The sequence below is a fragment of the Meriones unguiculatus genome, chromosome 2, assembly GCF_030254825.1.
Source record: "Meriones unguiculatus strain TT.TT164.6M chromosome 2, Bangor_MerUng_6.1, whole genome shotgun sequence".
Lineage (NCBI taxonomy): Eukaryota > Metazoa > Chordata > Mammalia > Rodentia > Muridae > Meriones > Meriones unguiculatus.
In genome coordinates this window covers 124,125,331-124,152,793 of record NC_083350.1, presented here as the reverse complement: position 1 = coordinate 124,152,793, position 27,463 = coordinate 124,125,331, and the positions used below count along the sequence as shown (strand labels likewise).

The 27,463-nt window shown below is 41.6% G+C and overlaps 1 protein-coding gene and 1 pseudogene across 4 annotated transcripts; one reads left to right on the top strand and one right to left on the bottom strand.

Annotated features, from left to right (window-relative positions):
- The first annotated feature begins 16 nt into the window (after positions 1-16).
- Positions 17-27,463, top strand: Tmem19 (transmembrane protein 19). Of its 4 annotated transcripts, none has more exons than XM_060378073.1 (8): positions 17-133; positions 585-735; positions 4,207-4,320; positions 17,818-17,955; positions 18,354-18,608; positions 20,160-20,369; positions 22,358-22,543; positions 23,706-25,688. In XM_060378073.1, the coding sequence occupies exons 2-7, from the start codon at positions 606-608 to the stop codon at positions 22,519-22,521; spliced, it is 1,011 nt and encodes a 336-aa protein (XP_060234056.1). In that variant the 5' UTR covers positions 17-133; positions 585-605; the 3' UTR covers positions 22,522-22,543; positions 23,706-25,688. The 4 variants fall into 4 exon arrangements, with proteins under 4 accessions (XP_060234056.1, XP_060234054.1, XP_021500515.1 ...); XM_060378071.1 differs by lacking the exons at positions 17-133; positions 23,706-25,688 and adding exons at positions 338-479; positions 27,077-27,463; XM_021644840.2 differs by lacking the exon at positions 17-133 and adding an exon at positions 338-479 and having other exon boundaries at positions 25,310-25,688.
- LOC132652248 (large ribosomal subunit protein eL34-like) lies at positions 21,915-22,269 on the bottom strand (annotated as a pseudogene).

Below are 27,463 nucleotides of genomic sequence, written 5' to 3'. Positions count from 1 at the left end.
CAGCTTCCGCCTTAAAGAGTCACGTGAGCGTAGCGGGGCTGCTGCGCATGCGCGCACATAGCGCGTCGCGCTCAGGTTGGCTCTGCGGGGTCTTGGCCCCAGCCGGCTGGAACCGGACCCCAAGGGCAGCAAGGTGAGTGCTTAGAGGTTCTCGCCGCCACTGCTCCGGGTTCCGCTCGGTCGCCCGGGTGGTGTGCTGCCGAGGCGGAGCTGCTGCGGCGGCGAGCGGGGGTCTGCGCCGCCCGGGGGCGGGACTAGGGGCAGGGTCTGCGCCGCCCGGGGGCGGGGCTCGGGTGGGCGGGGCCTCCCACGGGCCCCGGGACTTCGGTGCTCCGTCCGAGTCCCTCCCCGCTGGCCCTGCATGTCCTCCTGGCGCCTTCAATTTCCACGGGGGCGTTAACCTCGCCAGGATGCGCTGGAGCGCGGCGCCAGCAGCAGTGTCTAGAAGTTTTGGATTTACGATTATATTTTGTCGTTCGGTTGGTGGAAGATGTTGTCATTCTCGCTGCCTTTAAAGGAGTATTGTTGCAAGAAACTTCAGCAACAGTTCATCTGAAATGCTATCTTTTTTTTTCTTCCCCCAGGTGCTCGTAGCTTTATTTTCCATGACAGATCTTGACGACAGTACATGCAAAAAGTACATAAAAATGATTGCCAACATAGTAATATTGAGCCTGATCATTTGCATTTCCCTAGCGTTCTGGATTACATCGGTGACTGCCAGCACCTATTACGGTAAATAAGCGAGCCTAAGTGTTTCTACAAGTTAATGGGTGGAATTTAAAAGTTCCACTTCAGAATCCAAAAAGTACGTCTGTAAGCGGGAGGAATGATTGTGAGTACTACAACAGTCTGAATCTGGTTTGCTACCATGAATAGATAAACGAAGTCTTCCATATTTTACAGCCTGGAATGATGCTGGTCCTGATGTTAATTACACCTTTCATAGAAATGCATGTGTCAAGTAATTATCTTTGCTTACCTTACTGGAACAAAAAAAAGACATAAAATGTAGTTTCGTGAAACAGTTTTGGTGATGCTTGTTCGTATGATTAGAAGTTTTATAATTCCGTGAAAATAGCAAAGATTAAAGGGGTACAGTATTTACATTTGGAGGTTTGAAGACTTTGTCCCTTCGAAAGAATAGACCTTTAGTGCTGGAGCTGCCAGGTGCTTGTCCTCAATACACACCACAGCCACTTGACAGAGATGAGGTACTTTGTTTTCGCTTTGGCTAACTGGTATGAAGCCAAATCTTGCTGTGTTAGCTCCTCCTGGGGTTGAACTCATCATGCCCTAGCCTTAGCCTCCCGAGGGCTGGGATTGCAGAGATTAACAACTCTGAGTGACTTTACATACTTCACATGTTTCTTCCTTAGCATGTGTTAATTGTACAAGATAATGGCTTTCATTTTGCCGTTAATATATTTGGATCCATACCTTGCTGCATGATGGTTTTTAAGGATTATTTTGGTTTTGGCTTTTGCAGTGGGGGGTTGAACCTAGGGTTCTGCACATACTGTGCTAGTAGTGCTCAGGGCTGCTCCATATTCAACTCTTGTTTGTTACAGTTGTTGGGTTTTGTTTTGTTTTGAGACAAGACCCCAGCTTGTAGCCTTGGCTGGCCTCCAATTCAAATCCTTCCCTCTCCGTCTCCTAAATTCAGGAATTATGAGGGCCAACACTTGCAGTGAGATCTGTAAAACTTCCACACAGGAAGTGAGGCAGTGACTTTGTGGATTGTGTGTGCTTGCTGTGCAAGCCAGAGGACCAGAGTTTGAATCCTCAGGCCCACATGAGGCTGGGCACAGTAGTACACATCTGTGATCCCAGTGCTCCTGGGAGGCAGAGGCAGAGGACAATCCCGGGAACCCGGGGGCCAACTCACAGTTATCCTTTGACTTCCACAGATCAACACACACTTTTTGTTTTTGTTTGTTTTGCGGAGACAAGCTGTCACTGTGTAGACCAGGTTGGCCTTAAACTCACAGAGATCCACTGCCCGCCTCTGTCTCTGAGCGCTGGCTTAGAACTTGCCTATAAAAACAAAAACATTCTTATAATAAATAAGTAGAATAAGCTAGGATTTCTAAACTGGACTCTTCCACTAGGACCGATCTCCTAATGCAAATGAGTGAGTTTGTGTCTTCACTTCCCGAAACAAGATTTTGACTAATTTTTGTCAGCCCTCTTGGTTTTTTTTAATTTTTCATTTCCTGGTTTTGGTGTTTCTTATTTGACTTTTGAGGAAGAGCTTCTTTCTACATAGCCCTGGCTAACCTAGAACTCACTGTGTAGACCTGGCCTTGAACATGTGATCCTCTTATGTCTCCCTGCTGGCTTCACAAGCCCATGCCAGTATCCTTGGCTGTTTCCTCATTTTTGACAGAAGTATGACTGTAAGCAATAGTTTAGTGTTTTCCCTGAGTATAAAGAAATACCTCAAGTTGGGCACCACAGTGGTGCATGCCTATAATCTCAGCACTCAAGGAGGCAGAAGCAAGGGATTCTGTGTGAGTTTAAAGCCAACCTGGTTTACAAAGTGAGTTCAGGACAGCCAAGGCTACAAAGAGAAACCCCGTCTTGAAAAACCAAAGAGAAGAAGGAGGAGGAAGAGGAAGATAAAAAGATGACTATGACAGAAAGAAAGAAATCCCTTAGTCATAGTGTCTAGGAGGTGATCAGGCATGGTGGGAACTTGAACTTCAAGTGTCAAAGCCATAGCCTGTCTGAAGATGATGATAGACTTCTTTTGGCCTTTAGTTAATTCTGCTATGTAGGCCAAAGTATCAAACTTAAACAAAATGAAGAATCAGAATTTTTATATCAAATATTCTAGTTTTTTATATGAACTCAAAAGATCTAAACAGATCTAAAAGATCTGTTTTGTTAGCCAAACAAAACAGCTATGAACTGGATGTAGTCTTTGGGTAAATTGACTTCTAATTGTTGATTCAGATTTGTTGCCTATCAGAATGTTATTTATTTTAGAAAATCTCTTTGAAGGATATAAGTAATTAGATTCCCATAAGTTTGTCTGAAATTTAATATATACCTCCTTAAAATAAATAAATAAATAAAGGCTGGGAGGTAATGGCACACTCCTTTAATACCAGCACTTGGGAGGCAGAGGCAGGCATATCTGGTCTAGTCTGGTCTAACAAGTGAGTTCCAGCATATTCAGAGCTATACAGAAAAACCCTGTCTTGAAAAACTGATAGATGGATAGATACATACATATATACATACATACATAGAAAGAATTAGAAAAAGTAAAAAACTGGAGATTTATTTCATATGCCCAAATGCTCATGTGTGATATGTAAGAAAATGTGAATGGTTTTTGACACTTGGACATAGCCTAGTGGGCACTGCCCCAGAAACATTGTTCCTCTAACAGTATTCAAGTCTGAACATAAATATTTTCACTGGGTGACTTCATCTGTTTCCCTACCTAGGAAAGTGTTTTGATCCATAACTCACAATTAAAGCTGAATATTAAGGCTAACCTATACAAGATTCAAGCCGGCCCTTGTCCCAGCTCTGAGAAGGGGAAGTGGACATGGGACCCTGTCACTAACCAAGAAACTGTTTGCAGTTTGAATACCTGCTGTTGACAGGAAAATCAGTTTTCCCCAGTGGAATTTCACTGGGTAGATCAACCGTTTTCCAGAGCAGGACCCATACCCAGGAGTAGTTGGGTAACATAAGGAATCCCATGGTATTTTTGTAGACTTTTTGTTTCATTTTGGCATTCTTTTGTCTCATTGGTCTTTGTTTTGGTTTTCATGTGTGTGTGTGTGTGTGTGTGTTTAGAAAGAGACAGAAATGGTATAATGTTGGTTGCATACAACGGTGGAGAGGATTTGGGATCAGCAGGGAGATGGTCAAATTATACTGTATGAAAACATTTTATATTTAATCAGCCACGTGGTAGTGGCTCACATCTTTATTCCCAGTGCTCTGGGGAGGCAGAGGCAGGCAGATCTATGTGAGTTTGAGACCAGCCTGGTCTACAAAGCAAGTTCCAAGACAGCTGGGGCTATACAGAGATACCCTGTCTCAAAAAAACAAAGAAAAAAGAAAAAATAATTAATCAATAAATTTTAGAAGGGTAACCTGTGCAGACTTCACACTGTTTGTTCTCCATGTTTACAATTTTTCAGGTAACTTACAGCCTATTTCTCTACCTTTATGATTCCCCAGGTAACTTGCGGCCCGTTTCTCCTTGGCGTTGGCTGTTTTCTGTTGTTGTTCCTGTTCTGATCGCGTGTAATGGCTTTAAAAAGAAAAGTCTAGACCACAGTGGGGCTTTAGGAGGTATGTTTTAGTGTTGAGTGTTTAAAATAATTATATAGTAAATGTGCTTATTTAATCTTGTCTTTTCTAAATTCTGAGTATTACTAAACTTATTTATTTATTTTAAAAGAATGTTTTAAGTTCAGGTTCTCACTATGTAGGCTTGGGTGGCATGGAACTCACTATGCAGATGAGGCTGGTTTTGAACTCATAGAGATCTGCCTGCCTCTGCCCCCCAAGTACTGGGATTAAAGGCATGCACCACCAGGGCTGTGTATGACTAAATTTCAATGTTGATGCATCTCATTTTAGCATATTGTCCCATAGAGCTACAAGAACAAATGCCTTTAGAGTACCCTACATAGTCAATTTTGTAATTTGCTGTGACTAGGTTAATAGGATTATTTTCTGTGGACCTTGACCTTGGCTCTCTGTTCTTGAATTGGTCTCCTACTGGCAGAATTACTAGAACACACATTCTAAAGTGTAAAATGGAAGAGTAAGAAGAATAGCTCTTAAAAATTGCCACCAGTGATCTCCAACAGCTCAGTTCAAGCCTGTTGTTCTAGGTTAGTTTTTAGAACTGAATGGGGCACAGGCTTTTTATGTCATTTTTCTAACAGGTATTTACTGAGCACTTAATTGCTCTGCGCCACTGCTCTTGAAACAGGGAATAAAAAGCTGTGACCAATGACAAGGCTTCAGTTCTCATAGGTCTTTTAGTTTACTTTTGATTTACTTTACATTATTTGTGAAACAGAGTCTTACTGTGTAGCCTAACTGGGCCTCAAACATGGAATCTTTCTGCATCAGCCTTCCAGAAACTTTTACTGTGTGGGACCATGGGCCATTGGATAAAAAGTAAATAAAATATATGAAAACTTCAGATAATGTTAATGTTTATGAAGAAAAACATGAAGATATAATAAGCATGTATGTTAGAAGATACAGGCATTTCCCTCCTAGATATGTTCCTCCGGTTTCTTTAAGAAGGCAGTTTGAACCTAACATCAGAGAAGCCAGCAAAGAGAATGGCTGAGAAGCAGTTCCAGGCTGACATCATAATGAGTACATAAGCCCTGACGTGCAGGTCTGCCTTGTTCAAGAGTAAGAAGAAAGCTCAGGCAGGCAAGTAGTAGTAAGCACCAGGAAAGTAGAGAGAGAGAATGCTGGAGAAATAGGTTGGGGTTAACCAGGTCCTTTCAGGCTGGTATATTCCAGTAAGGAGTTCATCTCAAGGCAGGTGGGATTTCTCAGCCTCAGATCAGAAGACTGGCATGCTCTGTTTTGGCAAAAGTAGTTTCGTGACCCAAAGAGTGTTCAGGGCACCAAGGCTCATGGATTCCGCCTAAACTCTCCCCATAGGATGAAGGTTAGTCAAGCTAGCCTTCCTGGAAGTCACCTACCCAGCCTTCAAAGTGCTTCTGATCACCAACCCCTGTTGTACTGTTAACACTGTCCCCTCAGTTTATACTGAAGTTGGTGTTTGTAAAATTTCGTAAGCGAGAGTAGACCCTCACAGAGGTAAGAAGGCACAATTGGAAAAAGAATAAGGACTAAAAGCAGGCAAGGTCAAGTTGAATGATGACCATACTTTCCTCCCTGTTGTGGGTCTTCAGTGTCTGATATATCATAAAATGAATGAAGCACAAACACCAGGTAAACTCACTAGCAAAAGTACCTTCCCGGGGCCATGGCAAGAGCTCCAGCATGCTCCCATAGTTGTATAGAAATAAAATATTTTTGTTGTCATCATTGTCTGAGGGCTGACCTTGAACTCCTAGCAGAGCCTCAGCTTTCCCAGTATGGGGATTACAGGCGTGGCCACGACAATTGACAGTAAAAGATATTTTTTATTTTTAAGATATTTTCTTATTTTAAGATTTATTTTTGTCATTTTATAATTATATGTAGTTGTGTGCGTGTCCATGCCAGTATGTGCACATGAGCACAAGTGTCTACTGAGGCCAGGGATGTAGAGGCATTGGATCACCTGGATCTGGAGATATAGATGGGTGCTAGGGACTGATTGCTGGTCCTCTGTAAGAGCAGCTCTTTACTTCTGAAACTTTTTTTTTGTTTTGAAACAGAGCCTTATGTAGCTCAAGCTGGTCTTGAGGATAAGCTTGAACTTAACTTCTAATTCCCTCCTGCTTCCACCTCACACATGCTGGAATACAAGTCTGTGCCATCGCATCCAGTTTCTTTGTTGCTGGACCCAAACCCAAGCATTTGAGCATTCTAGGCAGACACTCTACCAACTCAGCTATGTCCCACAGCCCTAGATTATTTGTTTGTTTAATCCCAGCACTCAGGAGGCAGGGGCAAGTGGATCTCTATGAGTTTAAAGCCAGCCTGGTCTATGTGGCAATCCCGACCAGCCAGAGCTACATAGTGAGACCAATCTCAAAAAAAAAAAAAAAAAATTCCCACAGTTTAGCTGGATGAATCCCTGTAGAATCAGTGAGAATTAAATAAAATGATTGCTTGCAAGTTCTTTGCTCACTAGATAGAGCCAGGGTTTATTGGATGTTATCAATTATTCGGGAAAGTTCCTTAGAATCATAATTCTCTTCATAGTTAAGAAATATTATTTGCTCTATTGATTGCTTTCCTGATGTGGGAGATGAGAAAGTTAATTAGATGTGTTGGCTTTTTTTTAATATATATTTTATTTATTTATTATGTATACAATGTTCTATCTGCATATACACTTACATGCCAGAAAAAGACACTAGATCTTATTATAGATGGTTGTGAGCCACCATGTGGTTGCTGGGAATTGAACTCAGGACGTCTGGAAGAGCAGGCAGTGCTCTTAACCCCTGAGCCATCTCTCCAGCCCCATGTGTTGGCTTTTTAAAATGTTTTTATAAATATGTAATCAGTATTAGGAATGACTGTGTACTATTTGTTTAGCAAAAGCAATGGCACCCTTACTATGTGCTGTACATTTAGCACTTTAGAAGTATTAACTCTTCATAAGTAATTTTAGCTACCAGTGTTTGACTCTAATACCAGTGATATTTTACTTTATAATGTCTTGCCTTGCTATTTATTATTCTTCACTTACAGTAAGAAGGGTCAATGCCTTGAAATTCTTTTTTCCCATCAATCGATCTACATATCTATCTATCTATCTATCTATCTATCTATCTATTATCTGTTTATCAACCCATCCTATTATCTATTTATTATCTATTATCTATTTATCTATCTATGCATATATGACCTATCTCTCATCTTTCTATCCAACTACCTTCTATATCATCTGTCATCTATCATCTATCCTCCATCTATCATCTCTCTATCCATCTATCATGTATTTATCCATCTCTCCATCTTTCTACATATCAATCTATCATCTGCCTGTCTATTGTCTATCCATCTATCATCTGTCTTTCAATCTATGTATCTATCTGTCATCTGCCTATCTATCATCTATCTATCCATCTATCATCTGTCTATCTTTCTGTCTATGTATCTGTCATCTGCCTATCACGTCTATCCTATCTATCTATCTATCTATCTATCTATCTATCTATCTAAGTGGGTAATGAGTACACACATATGGAGTTTAGAGAACTCTTTGTTTTTGATTTGAGTGTTTTTGATTTGCTTCCAACAGAAGTGTCACTGGGTCCAACATGTCTTCCTCTAGGCTCCCTCTGAAAGTCCCCCATCTGATCCAGCATACCCCACTTCTAGGCATCAATGGCTATTCACCTCACTCTGCAACTCTGGGTGAGGAGGCAGCCCCTGGGGTACAGACTGAGACTACTCTTCTTGCAGTGAGGGAATTCTGAAACTCTGACCTGTTGTTCATCCAAGGATTCTAAGGAATTGCTGAGTGACTGTTACCATTTGAAAAGTTATCAGAAAGTACCATCCACCAGGGAAAGAGAAAAGAGTCAGGGGCCTCTGGAGATCTGAGGAAAGAATGCAAAGAAAAAGAACCGAAAAGCCAAAGGGAAAGTTGACAAAACTCCAGTGCTGCCCAGCCAGGGCAGCAAATGGCCAAATCTAGAACCTGGGACTAGGGGGAAAAAAATCCAGCAATGCCAGGGTAACTGGGGAGCTTTACAAATGCCGGGAGGAAAGCTCAAGGTGCTTGGAGTTGTCCAAGAGGTCTATGATTCTGCCACCATCAGTCAGAACCAACAGCTTTATCTCTACAGTAACAAATTGAAGTCTGTCCCAGCAGAGCAGGGCTGTCCAAACAATCTCATGATCCTGACTCTCGATGAAAATTTACTCGCCAGCTTACTTGAGGAGGCTGCGGACGCTTGAGCATAAAAGAGTGAGAGAAGTACCTCCAGTAGTGTCTAGGCTTGATTCTCTCACCACCCTGTACCTTCATTTTAATCGTATAGTGACTGTGGAAAAGGACATAAAAAAAAAAAAACCTACCCAAACCCAGCACACTCAGCATTCCAGAGAACAAAGACAAACAGCTCTCTGAAAATGGGTGAATTATATAACCTCATTACTCTGAATATAGCTCACAATCAGTTTGGATGCCTTCCAAAGGAGATTAGAAACTGCACACAGATAAGCAACCTTTACTTGCAGCACAGTGAACCTCACATAGAGTAGGAAATGGGTCCATTTTAAACCTTCTTGACCTGAGACATAGATTGTCAGCAATACCCAGATCATCAGCAAATGCAGTGACTCGAGGTAGGATAGATACATGTTCTGTTAGAAAAATGTAGGCCAAAAATTCAAAGCAGCTTTATACATGTATAAACCCCTTACCAGTTGTTAGGTGTTTGTAATAGCATGGGCCCTGAGGGAAGTGTTTTTTTCTTAAGCTAACTTTGAAATTTGAAATTTAAGTTTTAGATATTATTATTTTCACTTAGAGTAAATATGGATTTGTTTGGTTGGTTTGGTTTGCTCTGTGTTAAGCAGTCAGATGCAGAACTTATACCTTCCATTAAAGAACTTGCTTCAACTGGTTCAAAGATTTAAAAAAAACATTTTGTTCAAATAACTCACAACCTGAAAATACATCCAGAAGTTTAAAATCCCATTACCTGTATTTCTGTGATGAGCTGTAAAGCAAAATAGTTGAAGTGAATCTTTGGGTGTGGGGTTATTGAGACCTTTCCTAGAATAAATATGTTTTTTTTTTTTAACTTGGAGGAAACACTAACTTTTTTTCTTGGTGGTGCTCTTATTGTTGGTGTTGGGGTTTTTTGTTGTTGTTGTTGTTGTTTTGTTTTTTATTTTCTTATTTCTGAATTTGCAGATCCACAAAAAAAGTTAACAGAAAAATCTAACAAATAAATAACACATAAAGATACATTCTGTGTATTCTGTATATATTCATTACAGCATAAACTGCAAGAGGCGACTTTAAATACTTCTCCCTCTCCTTGTACAATGGTATGAATCTCTTTAAAGACATACGTATGTCTCAGGGTTATTTACCGGTGTCTATGGTTTTATATCTTGACCTGCCTTATGCTTCTTTCTCTTCCCAGGTGTCTGTGTCCTCACACTGGGCTGTATAGCTGCTGAACTAGCTGCACTTTCCTTTATAGGTTGGGGGCACTGGCCTTGAAATGTTCAGTTCAATTCCATTGCCTTTACCGTCATCTTCCTGTGCTGGAAGGTGGTAGCATACTTATGGGGAAGCAACACATTTTGTAGACACCATTGGTAGTTCCATAGACATTGTGTAGGATACGCATGTACTATTTGATGGTACCTTCTTTTGCTTTACTGTCTTTACAAATAGCAAAATGGTAAATGTGTGCTCCTTAGATAGTAGTCTTGTTTTTGGTCGTGTTGGTCTAGGTCAGTTTACTCATTGAGGAGACCCATAGAGCAAGTACTTCCTAGATACCATCTTTAAACACACCTCCCCCATGCTGAATAACCACATATTTTGTAGTTAGATATTGCTGCTTGGTTTTTTGTTTTTTTGTTTTGTTTTGTTGTTGTCCCTCCACATTTTGTTCCAAACAACTATTTTTTTTAATAACTGTGATATCGAGATACAAAATTAGACCTTTGCTTTTCCTGGCACTCAACCTCAAGACTGGATTTGAGATACAGTCTGTTCATAATTGGCAAATTTGTAAGGAACCACTAAGAAATGAAGACAGGTAAAGGTACAAAACGCCAGAATGCTCAGGTGCGCCGTATATCTACTGTACATATTCACTGCCTTTTACCAAATAGTATCATTTGCTCTTTTCTATCTACAGTGACTTTTCAGTTAAATTTTGTTTCTTGAAGGAACTTGTTACAGTTCTACCCGGGGCTGTATGAGTGTGTGCTTTTAATAAAATAACTCTTATATCTGAATGTATTTTTGTATTAACATTGTGGAACTTACACTTTCAAGGTAATACCCTAGTATCTTTTCTTGAAAAAACATGGTTTCTCAACAACATCATCTTTGGATCCCCTCCATTTGATCTTGATAGCTTTCTTTGACATTTGTTTGTTTTTCTTTTTTAAAACATTTATTTTTTATTATTAATTACAATTTATTCACTTTGTATCCCAGCTGTAGCCCCCTCCTTCATCCCTTCCCAACCTTACCCTCCCTCCCCTCTTTTTCCATGCCCCTTCCCAAGTCCACTGATAGGGGAGGTCCTCCTCCCCTTCCATCTGACCCCAGCCTATCAGGTCTCATAAGGACTGGCTGCATTGTCTTCCTCTGTGGCCTGGTAAGGCTCCTCCCTCAGGGGGAGGTTATCAAAGAGCCAGCTCCTGAGTTCATGTCCTAGACAGTCCCTGTTCCCATTACTAGGGTACCATCTTGGACACTGAACTGCCATGGGCTACATCTGTGCAGGGGTTCTAGGATATCTCCATGCATGCCCCTTGGTTGGAGTATCAGTCTCAGAAAAGACACCTGTGCCCAGAGTTTTTGGTTCTGTTGCTCTCCCTGTGGAGCTCCTGTCCTCTCCAGGTCTTACTATCTCCCCCTTCTTTCATAAGATTCCCTGCACTTTGCCCAAAGTTTGATTGTAAGTCTCAGCATCTGCTTTGATACACTGCTGGATAGAGTCTTTGAGGGTCCCTCTGTGGTAGGCTTCTGTCCTGTTCCCTGTTTTCTCCCTCTTCCAAATCCATCCCATTTGCCTTTCTGAATGAAGATTGAGCATTTTATCCAGGGTCCTCCTTCTTGCTTAGCTTCCTTAGGTGTACAGATTTTAGTATGTTTATTCTATATTATATGTCTAATAACCACTTATAAGTGAGTATATACCATGTGTGTCTTTCTGCTTCTGGGATACCTCACTCAGGATGATCTTTTCTAGTTGCAACCATTTGTCTGCAAATTTCATGATTTCCTTGTTTTTAATTGCTGAGTAGTATTCCGTTGTGTAAATGTACCACGATTTCTGTATCCATTCCTCAACTGAGGGGCCATCTGGGTTGTTTACAGATTCTGGCTATTACAAATAAAGCTGCTATGAACATGGTTGTGCAAATGTCCTTGTTGTATACTTGAGCCTCTTTTGGATATATGCCTAGGAGTGGTATAGCTGGATCTTGAGGTAGCACTATTCCTAATTGTCTGAGAGAGTACTAGATTGATTTCCAAAGTGGTTGTACAAGGTTACATCACCAGCAGTGGAGAAGGGTTCCCCTTTCTCCACATCCTTTCCAGCATGTGTTGTCACTTGAGTTTTTGATCTTAGCCATTCTGGTGGGTGTGTTGTGAAATCTCAGGGTTGTTTTGTTTTGCGTTTCCCTGATAACTAAGGACATTGAGTATTTCTTTTTTTTTAATTTTTTATTTAACTTTTATTAATTACACTTTATTCATTTTGTATTCCCCCACATGCCCCTCCCTCCTCCCCTCCCGGTCCCACCCTCCCCCCTCCTTTGTTGAGCATTTCTTTAAGTGTTTCTCTGCAGTTCTGTTTTCCTGTATAAAGAATTCTCTGTTTAGCTCTGTACCCCATTTTTTTTAATTGGATTACTTGATTTGTTGCTTTTTAAATTCTTGAGTTCTTTATATATTCTGGATCTTAGCCCTCTGTCAGATATAGGGTTGGTGAAGATCCTTTCCCAGTCTGTAGGCTGTCGTTTTGTTCTGATAAGTGCCCTTTCTTTACAGAAGCTTTCCATTTTCATGAGGTTCCATTTATTGATTGTTGATCTTAGAGCCTGTGCTGTTATTGTTCCGTTAAGGTTGTCTCCTGTGCCAATGAGTTCCAGGATCTTCCCTATTTTTTCTTCTAACAGATTTAGTGTGGCTGGTTTTATGTTGAGGTCTTTGATCCATGTGGGCTTTAGTTTTGTGCAGGGTTTATAAGTATGGATCTATTTGCATTTTTCTACATGTAGACATCCAGTTAGACCAGCACCATTTGTCGACGATGTTATCTTTTTCCCATTGTATGGTTTTGGCTTCTTTGTCAAGAATCAAGCATCCATAGGTGTGTGGGTTCATTTCTGTGTCTTCTATTTGATTCCATTAATCCACCATTCTGTTTCTATGCCAGTACCATACAGTTTTTATTACTATTGCGCTGTAGTACAGCTTGAGGTCAAGGATGGAGATATGTCCAGACAGTCTGTTGTTGTACAGGATTGTTTTAGCAATTCTGGGTTTTTTGTTTTTTCATATGAAATTGAGAATTGTTCTTTCAAGTTCTGTAAAGAATTGTGTTGGTATATTGATGGGAGTTCCATTGAATCTGTAGATTGCTTTTGGCAGGATGGCCTTTTTCACTATGTTAATCCTACCAATCTATGAGCATGAGAATTCTTTCCATCTTCTAATATCTTCTTCAATTTCTTTCTTTAGAGACTTGAAGTTTTTTTCAAACAGGTCTTTCATTTGCCTGGCCAGAGTCACACCAAGGTACTTTATGTTGTTTGTGGCTATTGGGAAGGGTGTAGTTTCCCTAATTTCTTTCTCAGCTCTTTTGTCTTTCATGTACAGGAGGGTTACTGATTTTTGTTGTTGTTGTTGTTGTTAGTTAATTTTGTTTCTAGCCACTTTGCTGAAGGTGTTTATCAGCTGAAGGAGTTCTCTGGTTAAATTTTGCAGTCACTCATGTATACTATCAAATCAACTGCAAATAGTGATACTTTGACTTCTTCCTTTCTGATTTGTATCCCTTCATCTCCTTTAGTTGTCTTATTACTCTACCTAGGACTTCAAGAACCCATGTTGAACAGATATGGAGAGAGTGGGCAGTCTTGCCTTGTCCTTGATTTCAGTGAGATCGATTTAAGTTTCTCTCCACTTAGTGTGATGTTGGCTATAGGCTTGCTGCATATTGTTTTTACTATGTTTAGGTATGTGCCTAGTATACCTGATCTCTCCAAGACTTTAAACATGAATGGGTGTTGGATTTTGTCAAATGCTTTTTCAGCATATAAAGAGATGATCATGTGATTTTTCTCCTTCAGTTTGTTTATATGGTGGATTACATTGATGGATTTCCGTATATTGAACCACCCCTGCATGCCTGGGATAAAGCCTACTTGGTCGTAGTGGATGATACCTTTTATGTGTTCTTGTTTTTCTTAGGGAATGTGAAATGTCTTTACCTGTTACCAGATAGCCAGCGTTTAGTAGCATAAGCAGACTTCCTGAAAACAAGGCTTCAGTCCACCCTGAGAGGTTTGATTAATACCCGTCACAGTGTGCCAGGAGAGGGCAAGCCCCTGAGTACTGAATGAGTTGATTATGAGTACTCAATGCTTTGCCACCAGCAAATGGTCAATCACAATTATAGTGATTTGGATGAAAATGGCCCACATAGGCCCATAGGAAGTGGCACTATTAGGAGGTGTGGCTTTGTTGGAGGAAATGCATCCCTGGGGGGCGGCCTTTGAGGTTTGAGATGCTCAAGCCAGGCCCAGTATAGCACTCTGTTTTGCTGCTGTCTGCCTATCTGGATGTAGTGATCTCAGCTACTTCTGAGCACCATGTCTCCTGTATGCCTCATGCCTCCTGAGCCCCCAGTTAAATGTTTTCCTTTATAAGAGTAGCTAGGGTCATGGTATCTCTTCACAGCAATAGAAACCTAACTAAGACTAAAGAAGGAAACATGTTCTTAATTTCCTTCTTTTTCTATCTTCTCTCTCTTTTTTACTTTGAGACAGGATTTTATATAGCTCAGTGCTCTGTAGATGATCTTGAGCTTTAATCCTCCTGTCTTCATCTCTCTAATGCTGGGATTACAGGTATGCTTGACCATGCTCAGTTTTCTAATGATGATTGAACTGAAGACATTGTGCATCCTGGGCAAGCACACTGCCGCCTGAACTCCATCTTCACGCTGTTGATGTACTGACTTCCTTCTCAGTAGTAGCGGATAGTTCTGAAGTCGGGCTACAGAAGTCCATGTTTCTGTAGACCGTTCTGGTACTGATGTACTGTGATGTGTGTGTGTTTGGTCTGTGTGGGTTAAACTCAGTACAGGATTCATTCATTGAGGACTAAAGGTCTGCATCTCAGGTTTTCTTGGGTAAGGACTGTCATAAAACATGTGCCTAGGAGGTAAATGTATATTGATTTAAAAACTTTGGCTCTTTTCCTAATCTTTTCACCGTATGAGACGTTTCTGTTTGGAGGCTTTCTTTTTTTAATGAATAAAATGTAACACTGATATGAGGTATATCATAATAGTTGGAAATACATTTCTAGGGTGAGGCTGTCAGTTACTTAAACTTTCCATGTTACAATTTTCCTGGCTGTAGATGGGAAGGAGTAATGGTTATGTGTAGCCCTGAGTTATGAGGAGTTACCCATGTAAAATGCTTCACACACCGCCCGTCACATACCATTTTCCTACCACTGTTACCATTCACAGTCTTGTGGACTTTTATTAAAATTTGCCATATCCTGCTTTTAGTGTATTTGTGATTGGAAGCACATAAGATACAGATATTTAGAGTCCCTCATGACACAGAAATACTTCAGTGTGTGGAGGGGACACAGAGTATAAGGCACACACTGAAAAAGAAGCCTCAGGATGGCGTGGGGGTGGGGGAGAGGAATAGTACTTACTCCAAGGAAATACTGTCCAGTCATTGTTAGTGTAGTTCTGTTCTAACTATGGACAGTTTATCTGGCCTTTGGCATGGCAAGTTTCAGTTTAATTTCATTGGCCCAGATAATTACACTTAATGATTAACCATTTCTCCCTTCATTTTCTGTAAATACGTAGTAGTGAGGGAAGCATGCGTGCCAAGCGCTTGGGTCTAGGCACTCAGGATATTGCGATGTTGGTAACAGTACATGCAATGGATTAAAATGCTTTCATAGAGCTTCTATTTCTCATTGTGTTAGATAGATAACAAAGGTAGATGTGATCCCATCAGAGCCCTGCCTATCTGGAGGTGCTGTGAGCAGAAAAGCACACAGGCAAGGTGAGGCGTCAGGAAAGGTACAGAATAACTATCCCATGAATTGTGCTTTTTCCTGCTTCCCTAGTTGTGCTCAGCTCTGGCTCATCCTCCTGAAGTAGAAGCCTCTATTTTGAATTGGTTAGATCTAAGAAAAGAAGAGATTAATTACTACTTTATTAATCAGCTAAAATGCAGAACTACTGGGTGGACAGGAACATAGACCATCTATTTAGGCATGCTCTGTTCTTGTAGTAAGTCTTTGAGAAGCCAAATGATCATTAGACGCTGTTTTGATGAGCACAAAGTCTGAGAAACATGAACATAAGTCTACAGGTCAGGGGTCGCCTCCCTTGGGCAGGGCTCAGCAACTGTGGCATTCTCCCTAATAACAAAAATAGTAATATCACTGTCACCAGTGAGGATAAGATGGCATCTGACGAGATGCTCTCAGGACACTCATCACCCACATGGCATATGGACCAGCAGGAATATGTAACCCCAGACAGATCATCCTGATCCATCAAGCTCCTCAAGACGAGGGGCATCCTGTATGGTTTCCCTACTTGTTTACAAGAGGTCTTATATTGCACAGGCTGTCGTCAAATTTGTAGCTTCCTGGCACCCTCCTTGCTGAGTCTGTTGGATAGCCAGGACTGTGGGCACATGCCTAGATACTCTGCTCTTTAAGAAATGGAGTGATGGTAATCAGCAGTGTCAATGCTGAGGAAGGAAAAGGCCTTTAGAAACGGCCCACTGTAAGAGAGTTTGTCTACTGGCACAGCCTCTCTTCAGATGCAAGGCAGTCCACTCCTTTGAAGTTAGAGTGTTCTTGGAGCCATTACACCCTGATGTAACTTCCTCTGCCCACTTTGATTGACTCTCCTTTATCCTCATATCAAACTCTTTTGTCCTTTGTCTTTGTTTTTGTTATTTTATAGATGGCTTATTTTACTCAGGATATGTTGACTCAGTTCTGCAGGATTAGCTAACTGTCGTGATACAAACGAAGCTATTTCGTTCCTTCTACCACCACGTTCTTTTTATATATATATATATATATATATATATATGTTTTTAAAGATTTATTTATTTATTATATGTATACAGTGTTCTGCTTGCATGTGTGCCTGCATACCAGAAGAGGCCACCAGATCTCATTGTAGGTGGTTGTGAGCCACCATGTGGTTGCTGGGAATTGAACTCAGGACCTTTGGAAGAACAGCCAGTGCTCTTAACCTCTGAGCCATCTCTCCAGCCCCCCACCACATTCTTTTATTCACCAAAATAGTCTCAAAATCAGTAAGCCAAATACTTTATTATCAGGGTGGTTTTTAAACGCCCTTCCAGGATTTGTTTGCGCTTTGTGAGAAATCACCCGGACAGAGTTTTATACCTGCCCACCCTCAGATCAGACCTGAGTCTTGTGCTATGCACACCAGACAAGTAGCTGTCTCCCCAATCCTACCTGCTTCCTTGTACAGCCCACAGTAGATTCTTCACGTGTGAGGCTCCTGCAGCCTAAATCAGAAATTGATTTCAGTAGCATCTTTCTCTAGTGTTCTGATAGTGCATCTTTGCTTTGTTTTTGTTTCTGTGCCCGTGTATAAGCTCTCTGTATCTGATTGAGCTGCAGGCTTTATACACTTCTTTGAAATTACTCACCATTTGAAAAAAATGAAGGGCTGCCCAAAACCAGAGAAAAGTATAAAAATTTAAAATCATAGTCATAAAAGTTCTTGAAAGGTTCAAAAAAACACTTATCTTCTTTTGACTTTTAATTTTAAAAGAAAATCCTAAGATCTAAGGGAGGAAATGCAAAAGATATAAAACTGTAAAACTGTAATCGGTTCTCCCCAGAGAAAGTTTATAAAATCTTCAGGTTAGCCTATTTTGTTCTGACTTTATGTAAAATGTTTATGAACTAATGTAATCATTCTCTTTTTCAAATTGAGTATGAAGAGTTTGCCTGAAATGATCTTACAGCATTGTTTAAAAAGAGATAAAAGTATGTTTGAACATTACCAGTTAATTGTACAGTTCAGTGGTAACTGAGTTGGAATCATGAACGTGTGTTAGAAATGTCCATCAGATTGTAATTTGAAAATATCCTTTTTTTTTTTTTCAAAGCATCAGTTGATTGATTAAATCTAATTCTGTGTTTATGTCTGTTTCTTCCAGGGCTGGTGGTTGGATTTATCTTGACCATTGCGAACTTCAGCTTTTTTACCTCTTTGCTGATGTTTTTCCTTTCATCTTCAAAGCTCACTAAATGGAAAGGAGAAGTGAAGAAGCGTCTAGATTCAGAATATAAGGAAGGTAAAACTGGTTAATACTAACATAAGTCTATAGGTCACGCACTCACCTCTGACATCGCTCAGAACTGAGGAGCTGCCTCATCTTAGCCCTGCTTAGATCAGAGCGTGTCAGAGTGTCAGAGCATGTCAGTCTGTAAGAACAGCTGAGTTTTACTGAAGAATTACTGCTGTAGCCCAATTCAATTCATTATGTCCTTTAATCCAATAACAAGTAACTGCAGAATTTTAGGGCAAGTCTGTTGTTAACTATCCTGGGCTTATTAATAACAGTATATAACGTGGACAAAGACACCTTGCCATTTTTTTAAAGCTACTATTCTTTTCTGAAACTAAAAAATATATGCTCCTGTAACTGATTTTTTCCCCCTTTCTATTCTCCACCTGCTTACCCATGTCCAGGAGGGCAGAGGAATTGGGTTCAGGTATTCTGTAATGGAGCCGTGCCCACAGAGCTGGCCCTCCTCTACATGATAGAAAATGGCCCCGGGGAAATACCCATCGATTTTGCCAAGCAGCACACTGCCTCCTGGATGTGTCTATCTCTCTTGGCTGCGCTGTCCTGCTCTGCTGGAGACACCTGGGCTTCTGAAGTTGGCCCAGTTCTGAGCAAAAGCTCACCTCGGCTAATAACAACCTGGGAGAAAGTTCCAATTGGTGAGTGAGTGAGTGTGTGTTTGTAAGAGAGAGACACAGATTGAGAGGAAGACTGTGTTTGTGTGTGTGTATGTATGCTATGTTGGCATACATTTAGAAGCTAAAGGTGTCATTTCTTAGGAAGCTATCTACTCCGTTTTTTTTTTTTTTTTTTAGATCAAATCTCTTGCTAGCTTAGAGCTTTCCAAGTAGGCTTACTGGCCAGACAACAAGCCAAAAGGACAAGCCTGTCTCACCAGTACTGGGATTAGAAGCACATGTTTTCTGTGTAGGCTGGTGGACTAGGCTGGGCCTTGAACTCCGCCTGCCTTTGCTTCCCAAGTGCTGGCATTAAAGGCGTTTGCTACCGTGCCCAATATACTAATCATTAGAAGTAATCTACAGTATGTGAAAAGGAGGCTAGGAGTAGGTTATATGCAAATAGAATTATCTTTTTCTTTCATTCCTGTGATGTTGGGACACAAAAGTTTGTGTATGTTAATGTCTTGGTCTCACTTCGTCTTGTTTCGATAAAATATCCCGACAAAAGAAATGTAAAAGAGAAAGGGTTCATTTGGCTCACACTCACAGTTCGATATTATAGACCATCAGGGAAGTCAGGGCAGCAAAGAACCTGAAGCAGCTGGTCATGTCACATGACCAGTCTAGACAGAGAAGCAAACCTTACTGCATGTGTTTGGTGTTCAGCTGGCTTTCTCTAGCACTGTATAATCCAGGATCCCTGCCCAGGGAATGGCACAGTTACCATGATCCAGCCAATCCTGACGGACATGCCCATGGGCCAGCCTGGTCTAGACAGTCCTTCATCGAGGTGCTTCCCAGGTGACTCTTAGTTTTGATGACAATTAAAACTAGCCATCACACTCATCAAGTGCTTTACCTCGGAGCCACCTCCCAGGCTAGAGGATTCAAACAATCACAGCATGATTTCACTTGTGTATTATCTGGTAAAATAGTTGCTTTCACAGAAGTTGAGGATAGCATGGCAGTTTCCAGAGGCTAGGGAGAGGAGAGAGAGGTGAGGAAAGGTTGACAGTGGGGATTCAGTAGACAAGAGCCGGGTTCTGGTATTACAGTCTAGAGTAGGATGACTAGAGGCAACTTAGGATAATGTATTGCTTTCGAGGCTAGAAAATGGGATTTTTAATGTGTTCACCATAAGGAATGCTGAGTATTTGAGGAGATACGTGTGGGTCCCGTGATCTGAATATTAAACAGTGTATGCACGTGTTCAAATGCCTGTGTCCCTAGAAAGTGTGTGTAACTGTCATGTATCGGGTTTTTGCCTTTTGTTTCTAGGCATGGAGTGGGGAGATCCAGGGATTGGACCTGGGACCTCACGCATGCCAGGCGAAAGCTCCATCTCCAACCACGCATTAGTTCTTTCTTTTTAAGAGAGAGTGTTCTTTTGCTTAAATCATTTTAATTGGGCATGTACCAATGTGGGTCTTTGGTTTGGTTTTGCCTTCTCTGGTGTCCCTCATTGGTCCTTCATGTCTCTCTTGTCACCTGATTACTAACCAGATGATTTGATACGTGTTTCTTTTTCAGGAACCAATGGAGGAGTCACAGTGGTGGGACTTGCCTCCAGTCTCCTTGGTGGTACCTTCGTGGGCCTGGCCTACTTCCTTACACAGTTGTTGTTTGTGAATGATTTAGACATTTCTGCTCCCCAGTGGCCCATTATTGCATTTGGAGGTGTGGCTGGGTTACTAGGATCAATTGTGGACTCATACTTAGGGGCAACAATGCAGTTTTCTGGTAAGACAGCATCTTATTGTAACTTCCGTTTTGGGAAAGAAATATAAAAAACTTTTAAAAATGTATCAGTGAAACCAATCCCAAGGCCTAGAAGTGACCAGGAAAATCACCTCCATAATTTTGACTTTTTGTTTTTCAAGACAGGGTTTCTCTCTATAGCCCTGGCTATCCTGGAACTTGCTTTGTAGACCAGGTTGGCATCAAACTCAGAGATCCACCTGCTGCTACCTCCCTGCCTTTGCTGGGATTAAAGGCGCCACCACCTTTAACCAAATTGGCTAGTTTTATAGCAGGGTTTAAAGTGCATGCAACAGGCTTTGATTTTGAGCTGTCACCTAATCCTGTGAAAACAGGATACTTGGATCAGATCATTTTAGTTTGCTCCTTCTGTTTGCTTTTGCCAAGTACATTTGATGTACTTTTGGTACATTTGGTACATTTGATGGTTGTTATACTAGTCTGACTGCATGAATGGCCTGCTTCCCCACATGATTATCCCTTCCGTGGCTTTCAGTCCTCACCCTGAGTTCTTGTTATATTGTCCAGGCTGACCTTGAACTCTTGAGCTCAAGCTTTCTGTCTGCCTCAGCCTTCTTAGTAACTGAAACTGCAGGTGCATACCCATACCACTGCACTTAGCTGTCACCGTTAAGTTTTAACTTATAATCTATGGGGACTAGAGAGGTGGCTCAGCAGTTAAGAATGTTTGCTGCTCACTTGATCATAAAGACCAAAGTTCAGGTCCCAACACCCATGTCATGCTGTCCACAGTCTAACTCCAGCTGCAAGGGATCTGACTTCCTCTTATTGTTTCCATGTGCACCCACACATGTGTTCATACAGACCGAGCCCTACTCATACACCATCTTCAAAAGAAAAAAAATGTATATGTAATATCTACGTATGTATTTTATTCTGTATGTGCTATTTTTTATTTAAGGGCTGGGAGTAGGTAGTATTTCAAGGGCAGATACTAAGGTCCAGCCCTTAATAGATGCAGGGTCCAGTAATGGTGTGCTCTTTGCGTCCGAGCCAGCGCACTGATGCTGTGTCCTCCTGTGGGCAAAGAGCCCAGCAGCCCCAGGAGGCCTCTTTTTATCAGGTCATCAGCCCTGTTCATGGGAGTGCAGCTCTCGGGCTTAGTCCCTTCCCCCAACTCCGCCCGTCAATATTGAATTTTCCACTGCAGCTGAAGCATGAACGTGAGTCTTAGCAGCCGCCCCTGCAGCAACGCCATGCTGGATCCTGACGTCCAGTTCTGAGGCTGGATGTGATTCCAGCCGTCAGACCTCACAAATTCGTCTTAGAGAGGAACCACTAGGAAGCCAGGCCTTCCATTTCCAAAGGAACTCCAGAGATAGGAGACACCACTACAGTCCACCTCTGCAGGAAGGCCTTTTATAATCAAAGTTTTTAAATATAACACCATGTCAATCATACCCCAAGTCTTTGTACAAGGCACTGAGAATCCTGTAAAGATCGTCTCCTCTGGAAAAAGTGCTCGTTCATTCTTCTTCTTCTTTTTTTTTTAATTACTTAAAAAAGCTACATATTTATTTTGCTTTCTGACTCTGCTTGTGCCTTCAACACTTTCATAACGATTTTCTGCTCCTCGATAAGGAAAGTCCGCTTGATCCTGTTGTACACACGCTTGGCATACGTGAACCACCATAGACCCTGCTGACATGCTTCTTTGTTTTAGACAATCTCATAAGGACCTTAGGCCTCACAGGGCGAACCCCTCGAAGTCTGCCTGGGCACACACCGCATGCAGATTTGGGTGCTTTTCCAACCTTCTTGCATACAGGTGAACAATCCTGTTGCCAGGGGTTGGAGACAGCCTAGTTTTGTTAGAGGCTGTATTGTAGGAGATTCAACAGTATGTCAAACACTGGACCATTTTGAGTGCCTCTAAGCACCATCCCCGCTCATTCGTTCTTCTTAACATTTATTTTTTGGTTTGTTTGTTTGCTTCTTTTCCATTTCAGGTCTGGATGAACGCACTGGCCTGGTGGTCAGTAGCCCCACCCAGGAGACCAAGCACATATCAGGGAAACCCATTCTGGACAACAATGCCGTGAATCTCTTTTCCTCAGTGTTGGTAGCCCTCTTACTCCCAACTGCTGCCTCTGGGCTTTGGCCCAATGAGTGAACTTTCTAACTGGTTGATACTGGTGAGTCCAGCCAAATTTGCATTGTGAAGGTCTTTTCTAGTGAATAATAAATTCATCAACCTGGGGAATGCCAGCTCTTCCCATGTTCCACTGTGATGGGATTCCATGTTTTCCTTTCAGCTCTTTTAACAGCTGGTTTTTTGTTTTGTTTTGTTTTGTTTTGTTTTTTTAGTGAAGGGCAAAAGTGCATAAAAGTTATGCACATTATTATTCTGCTTGATGAAGCTTCTTGAACAGTGGAGTTGTTATTTGCCTCTGTGGTTGTATGTTGAACTGAAAGGTCTATGTGTATGTCCTCTGTAAATTGTTATTTTCTTCAGCTTCTAAAAACTAAATGTGTTGATAGTTTAAAATGGTTCCCACTTGTATAGCAAAATACTACTATGACAATTGCCCCAAAGTTATACCTGATTTAAATGACTTAAGTCAATATACCCGGAAGCCCAAATAAGTATACTGTCTTCAACTTCTCCCATTGTCTTTCCAGCCACAGCTGTGAAAAACACAGGCTTTGGTACTCCACATTTTAATTCCTTTCTCCCAGTTAATGTAATTGTTTGGGTAAGTTTATTTTTCATCACATTAGAAAGTATGGAAAAAATTATTTTTTACCAAAAGTTATTATTTTTGCACCTTCGGGATGGAGATGTAGCTCAGTGATAGCAATTGCTTCAGAGGCTCGGCACCCTGTTATGGATGGCCAGCAGTGAAGGAAAAATCACCTTATGCATGTATGTCTTTGAAATATATATAAGAATCTGGAATCCATACTGCCCCATGGAACAGCTACTGAGTCACTGGGAAAATAGTGTATTTTTTTTTTCATTTATTTTCATCAATCAACTGATTTTTGTGAGTGCCTGGAAACCCTGTGATTTCCCATAGTGAACCTTCTCAGTCAGGTGTTCCTTTCCTTTGTAGCCTCAGTCATAGTGAATTCTGCTTGTTACTGTGTTCCTCACTGTGTCTTACCTTGTACAAAAGAGGTCTGGAAAGAGTGGGCTGTTTTATTAAATATATCCTAAAATTTTCCTTGTCTGATTTCCCTACCTTTCTTCTCTACCCCATTTCCATTCTTGATGAAATCAAAGAAGAGCTCCCTGAATACGCTGCTACCGGAGTAAATATGGCTTTCTATCTCTAGTACTGTCTTCTCTTGTAGGCTATTGATTTAAAACTTGATTGGGCCGGGTGTGGTGGCGCACGCTTTTGTTCCCAGCACTCTGGAGGCAGAGGCAGAAGCAGAAGCAGGCGGATCTCTGTGAATTCAAGGCCAGCCAGGTAAATCCAGGACAAAGTGAGTCCAGGACAACCAAGGTTCTGTTACACAGAGAATCCCTGTCTCGAAAAACCAAAATAAATAAATGAATGAATGAATAAATGACTAAAACTTGATTGGATCTGGGGAGAAAATGAATCTGTGATGCTCTTAGTCCTGAAACCATCAACTCAGCTAGCTGAGACCACTGGCTTTCAACCTCAGGCTCCCTTCAGAAGTGCCTGGAAATGGTGTAGAAAAGCCCTTATGCCTGTGGTCCAGTTCTGGAACTGAGTTTTAAAGCTCTTCGCGTGAGAACAGTGTCCAGATTTTCAGCCACTGTTGGCAAGGCACGGTTTCAAACCAGGTAGTTCAGACAGCCCTGTGCTCTCCTTGTGTGTGGCCTACTCCATATTGGAGTCTTTTTTGAACTCTGTCTGTTGTCTGGTGAGGATGAGAGCCACTGGAGCAGAATGTCCTAAGGCACTGCTGAGAGGACCTTCAGAACAATGGGACTTGGTTTTTAGCAGAATGGCTACTGGCCATCGTGCTGTGAGCCCTCAGCTACCGCTTCTGACCTGTGCAGTGTTGCATAGCTCCATCCCGTACCAGACCGTTTCCAGGTCAGTTTGCGCAGCCCACACATGGTTGTAACATACTTTTTCTCCTTCACTGGACATTCATCCTCATGATGTATTATGGACAAAAATCCTTTGGGCAGCCAGTTCTGAGTCTGGTGTAATCATTGTATCCTTAAGAGTTCGGGAAGACAAGGGACTGGAGAGACTCCAGGTGAGAATATGCACTGTTCTTGCAGGGGACCTGTGTTTAATTCCCAGCACCCACATAGGGGGGCTCACACCCTTCTGTAATTCCAGTTCCAGAGAGATGCAATGCCCCTGGATTCTCAGGCACCTGTACTAACCTGCACATGCCCACACATAGACACACAGATGCATACACACACACACACACACACACACGCACGCATGCGCGTGCACACACCTTTTCATGAACGCATGCATGCCTGTGCTAATAAATAGTACAAATATAAAAACAAAACTAAAAGCCCAGTTAGAAGCTCACTGTCAAATATACTACTGGCTTTATTGTGAACTATGAACAGCCCCACTAATTTTGATAGCCAATTTTGATAATTGGCTCCAAAGATATAAAGAACCTCAGGTCAAATGAAACTTGAAAAGAAATTGTTTTCACATTTACAAGTATATGATTGTAGTTCAATGGTTTCTTAAATCTACAGATACATATTTTCCTATAAGTCCTTCTTTCCTTTCTTCCTGCCTTCCTTCCCCCCCCCCCCATGTTTTCTATCCCTAGGCTGGCCTTGAACTCACTGTGTAGCTGAGGATGACTATGAACTCCTGATACCCCAGCCTCTACCTCCCAAGCACTGGAATTTTTGGCATGTACCACTACGCCCAGCTCAGCATCTTTTATAATTAAATTTTTAATTCAACCTACTGTTTCCTTTATGGATTTGACAGTTGGGAAGTCCTCCCCTGATATGCTAAGATGATACAAGCTGCCTAGCTACTGCTCTGATTCTTTGAAGTAGTGGCTGCTCGGCTCCTGAAGGGAGTCCTCAAGAGCAGCATGGTGAAAACACAGTGGACGGAGCCATCTGGAGAGCAGTGAATTAACACAGCAAATCATTTTGTCATTGGACTTTCTCATCTCTTTACTTCGTGCCTCATGTATTTCTGATTTCTAGTTGTCATCTATCTATGTAGTGTACTGGCTGTAGAAATGGCAACCCCCACCTTGGTTTATTATTATGATAAACCTCAGTTTGTTTGTTTGTTTGTTTATTATTAGACTTTAGTCTGATAAAGTAAAAATCGTGTGATGTGAGGTGTCCGGAAATCTTGTCATGTGCCTGCAGTATGAACAGCTGCCGCCTTCTAACTGCACATTCTAGGGCCTGTTCCAGTGTCATCACAGTGAGAATGAACTGTCCTAGCAGTCACATCCCAAACTACAGCATGCTATAAAAACAAAACGCAGTGTGTGGCTTAACCATTTCATCTGCTTACAGGGTTTCTGTTACCTTAACTACTAAGTCCCAAATATTTTAAAAATACAGAAGAATTCAAATTAATTGTTGAATTAATTTGATTGACTCAGTGGTGTATTAGGGGTGGGGGTAAAAATACCAGTTTGGTTACCTGTGTTTCTGAGGACTATAATGATTTCAACATTCCTCAACTGTGTGAAACACTATTAATGAGTTCGAAACTAATGAGTCAGGTCCTTAACTGTGGGAGGAGAACAGGGCTCCCGAGCTGTTCTTCTTGCCAACACAGAATATCCTTTCTCTTCTCTTTGTCAAACTTCCACATTTTGATAAATGTGGACACTTCTTTGATGCTTTTATTCATATCCCTGTGTGTGTTTCTGAGCACATGAGTGCAGAGGGCAGAAGAGGGTGCCTGAGCCCCTGGAGCTGGAGTGATAGGCATGATGAGATGTCCTGTGTGGCTGACGGGAGCTGAACTTGAGTCCTCTAGAATGACAGCAAATTCTCTGAACCAGTTAGCTGTTTCTCAGCCTCCCGAGATACTCTTTTAAATGTTTTAAGACATTGGTGATCAAACTAGAAGGCCAGGCGTGGTGGTATGCACCTTTAATCCCAGCATTCTGGAGGCAAAGGCATATGGATCTCTACATTCTAAGCCAGCCTGATTTACATGGTTGAGTGCCAGGCCAGCCAGGGCTACACGGTGAGACTTTGACTCAAAACATGAAACAAAACAAAAGAAAAAACCCTAAAAGATTGTATTTATTTATTTACTTGTTTATGTATTTACTTATTTGGTTTTTTGAAGCAGGGTCTCTCTGTGTAGCCTTGGCTGTCCTTGAACTCACTATGTAAACCACCAACGCCTGGCAACATATCATCATTTAACATGTTGTGTGCACACAGTACGTGCTGTATGTGCACTTGGAATTTTACATCCAAACACCTTGGTACACGTCAACATTTTCAGTATATTCTCATGCAATCTGGAACACAGAACTGTAAGCTCACATGGCCACTGTTGTGGATTGTAGCTAAGACAGACATGTGCCCCTCAGAAGTGAGTCTGTTCTCACGTTTATGCTCCCTTTGTTCACTCTGCCTGGAATTCCTTCTTCCTCTTTTACTGTCTCATGAAATCATCTCAGCGGCACCTCTGTAACTGAAGAAGCATCTTCAGACCCCCCTCCCCGTGCAGAATTGCCATCTCATACATTCTGCTCTTTGACTGTAGAAGCTGTGACACATGCAGCATTCATCTCTCTGGGTCCTGATGTGAATGCAGCGAGACCAGCTCCTTCAAGCTTCTGCTGCTGTGCCTTTCCCGCCATGGTGGACTGTGCCCTCAAACAACCTATTGGTAGAAGGAGAGAACAGAAACAGACTCCTGTAGGTTGTCTTCTGATCCTCATGATGTTCACAGGTGCATGTACGCATGTGCACACACACACACACACACACACACAACACACACACACACACAGGAGGGAGGGATGGATGGAGAGAGAAAGAGTAAATGTAAAAACACCTTATTTTTAATACTACAGAAACAACTAACTGATAGTATTTTCCTACCAATTCTTGCCTTAAATGTAAATTATTAAAATCTACAACCAAAAGA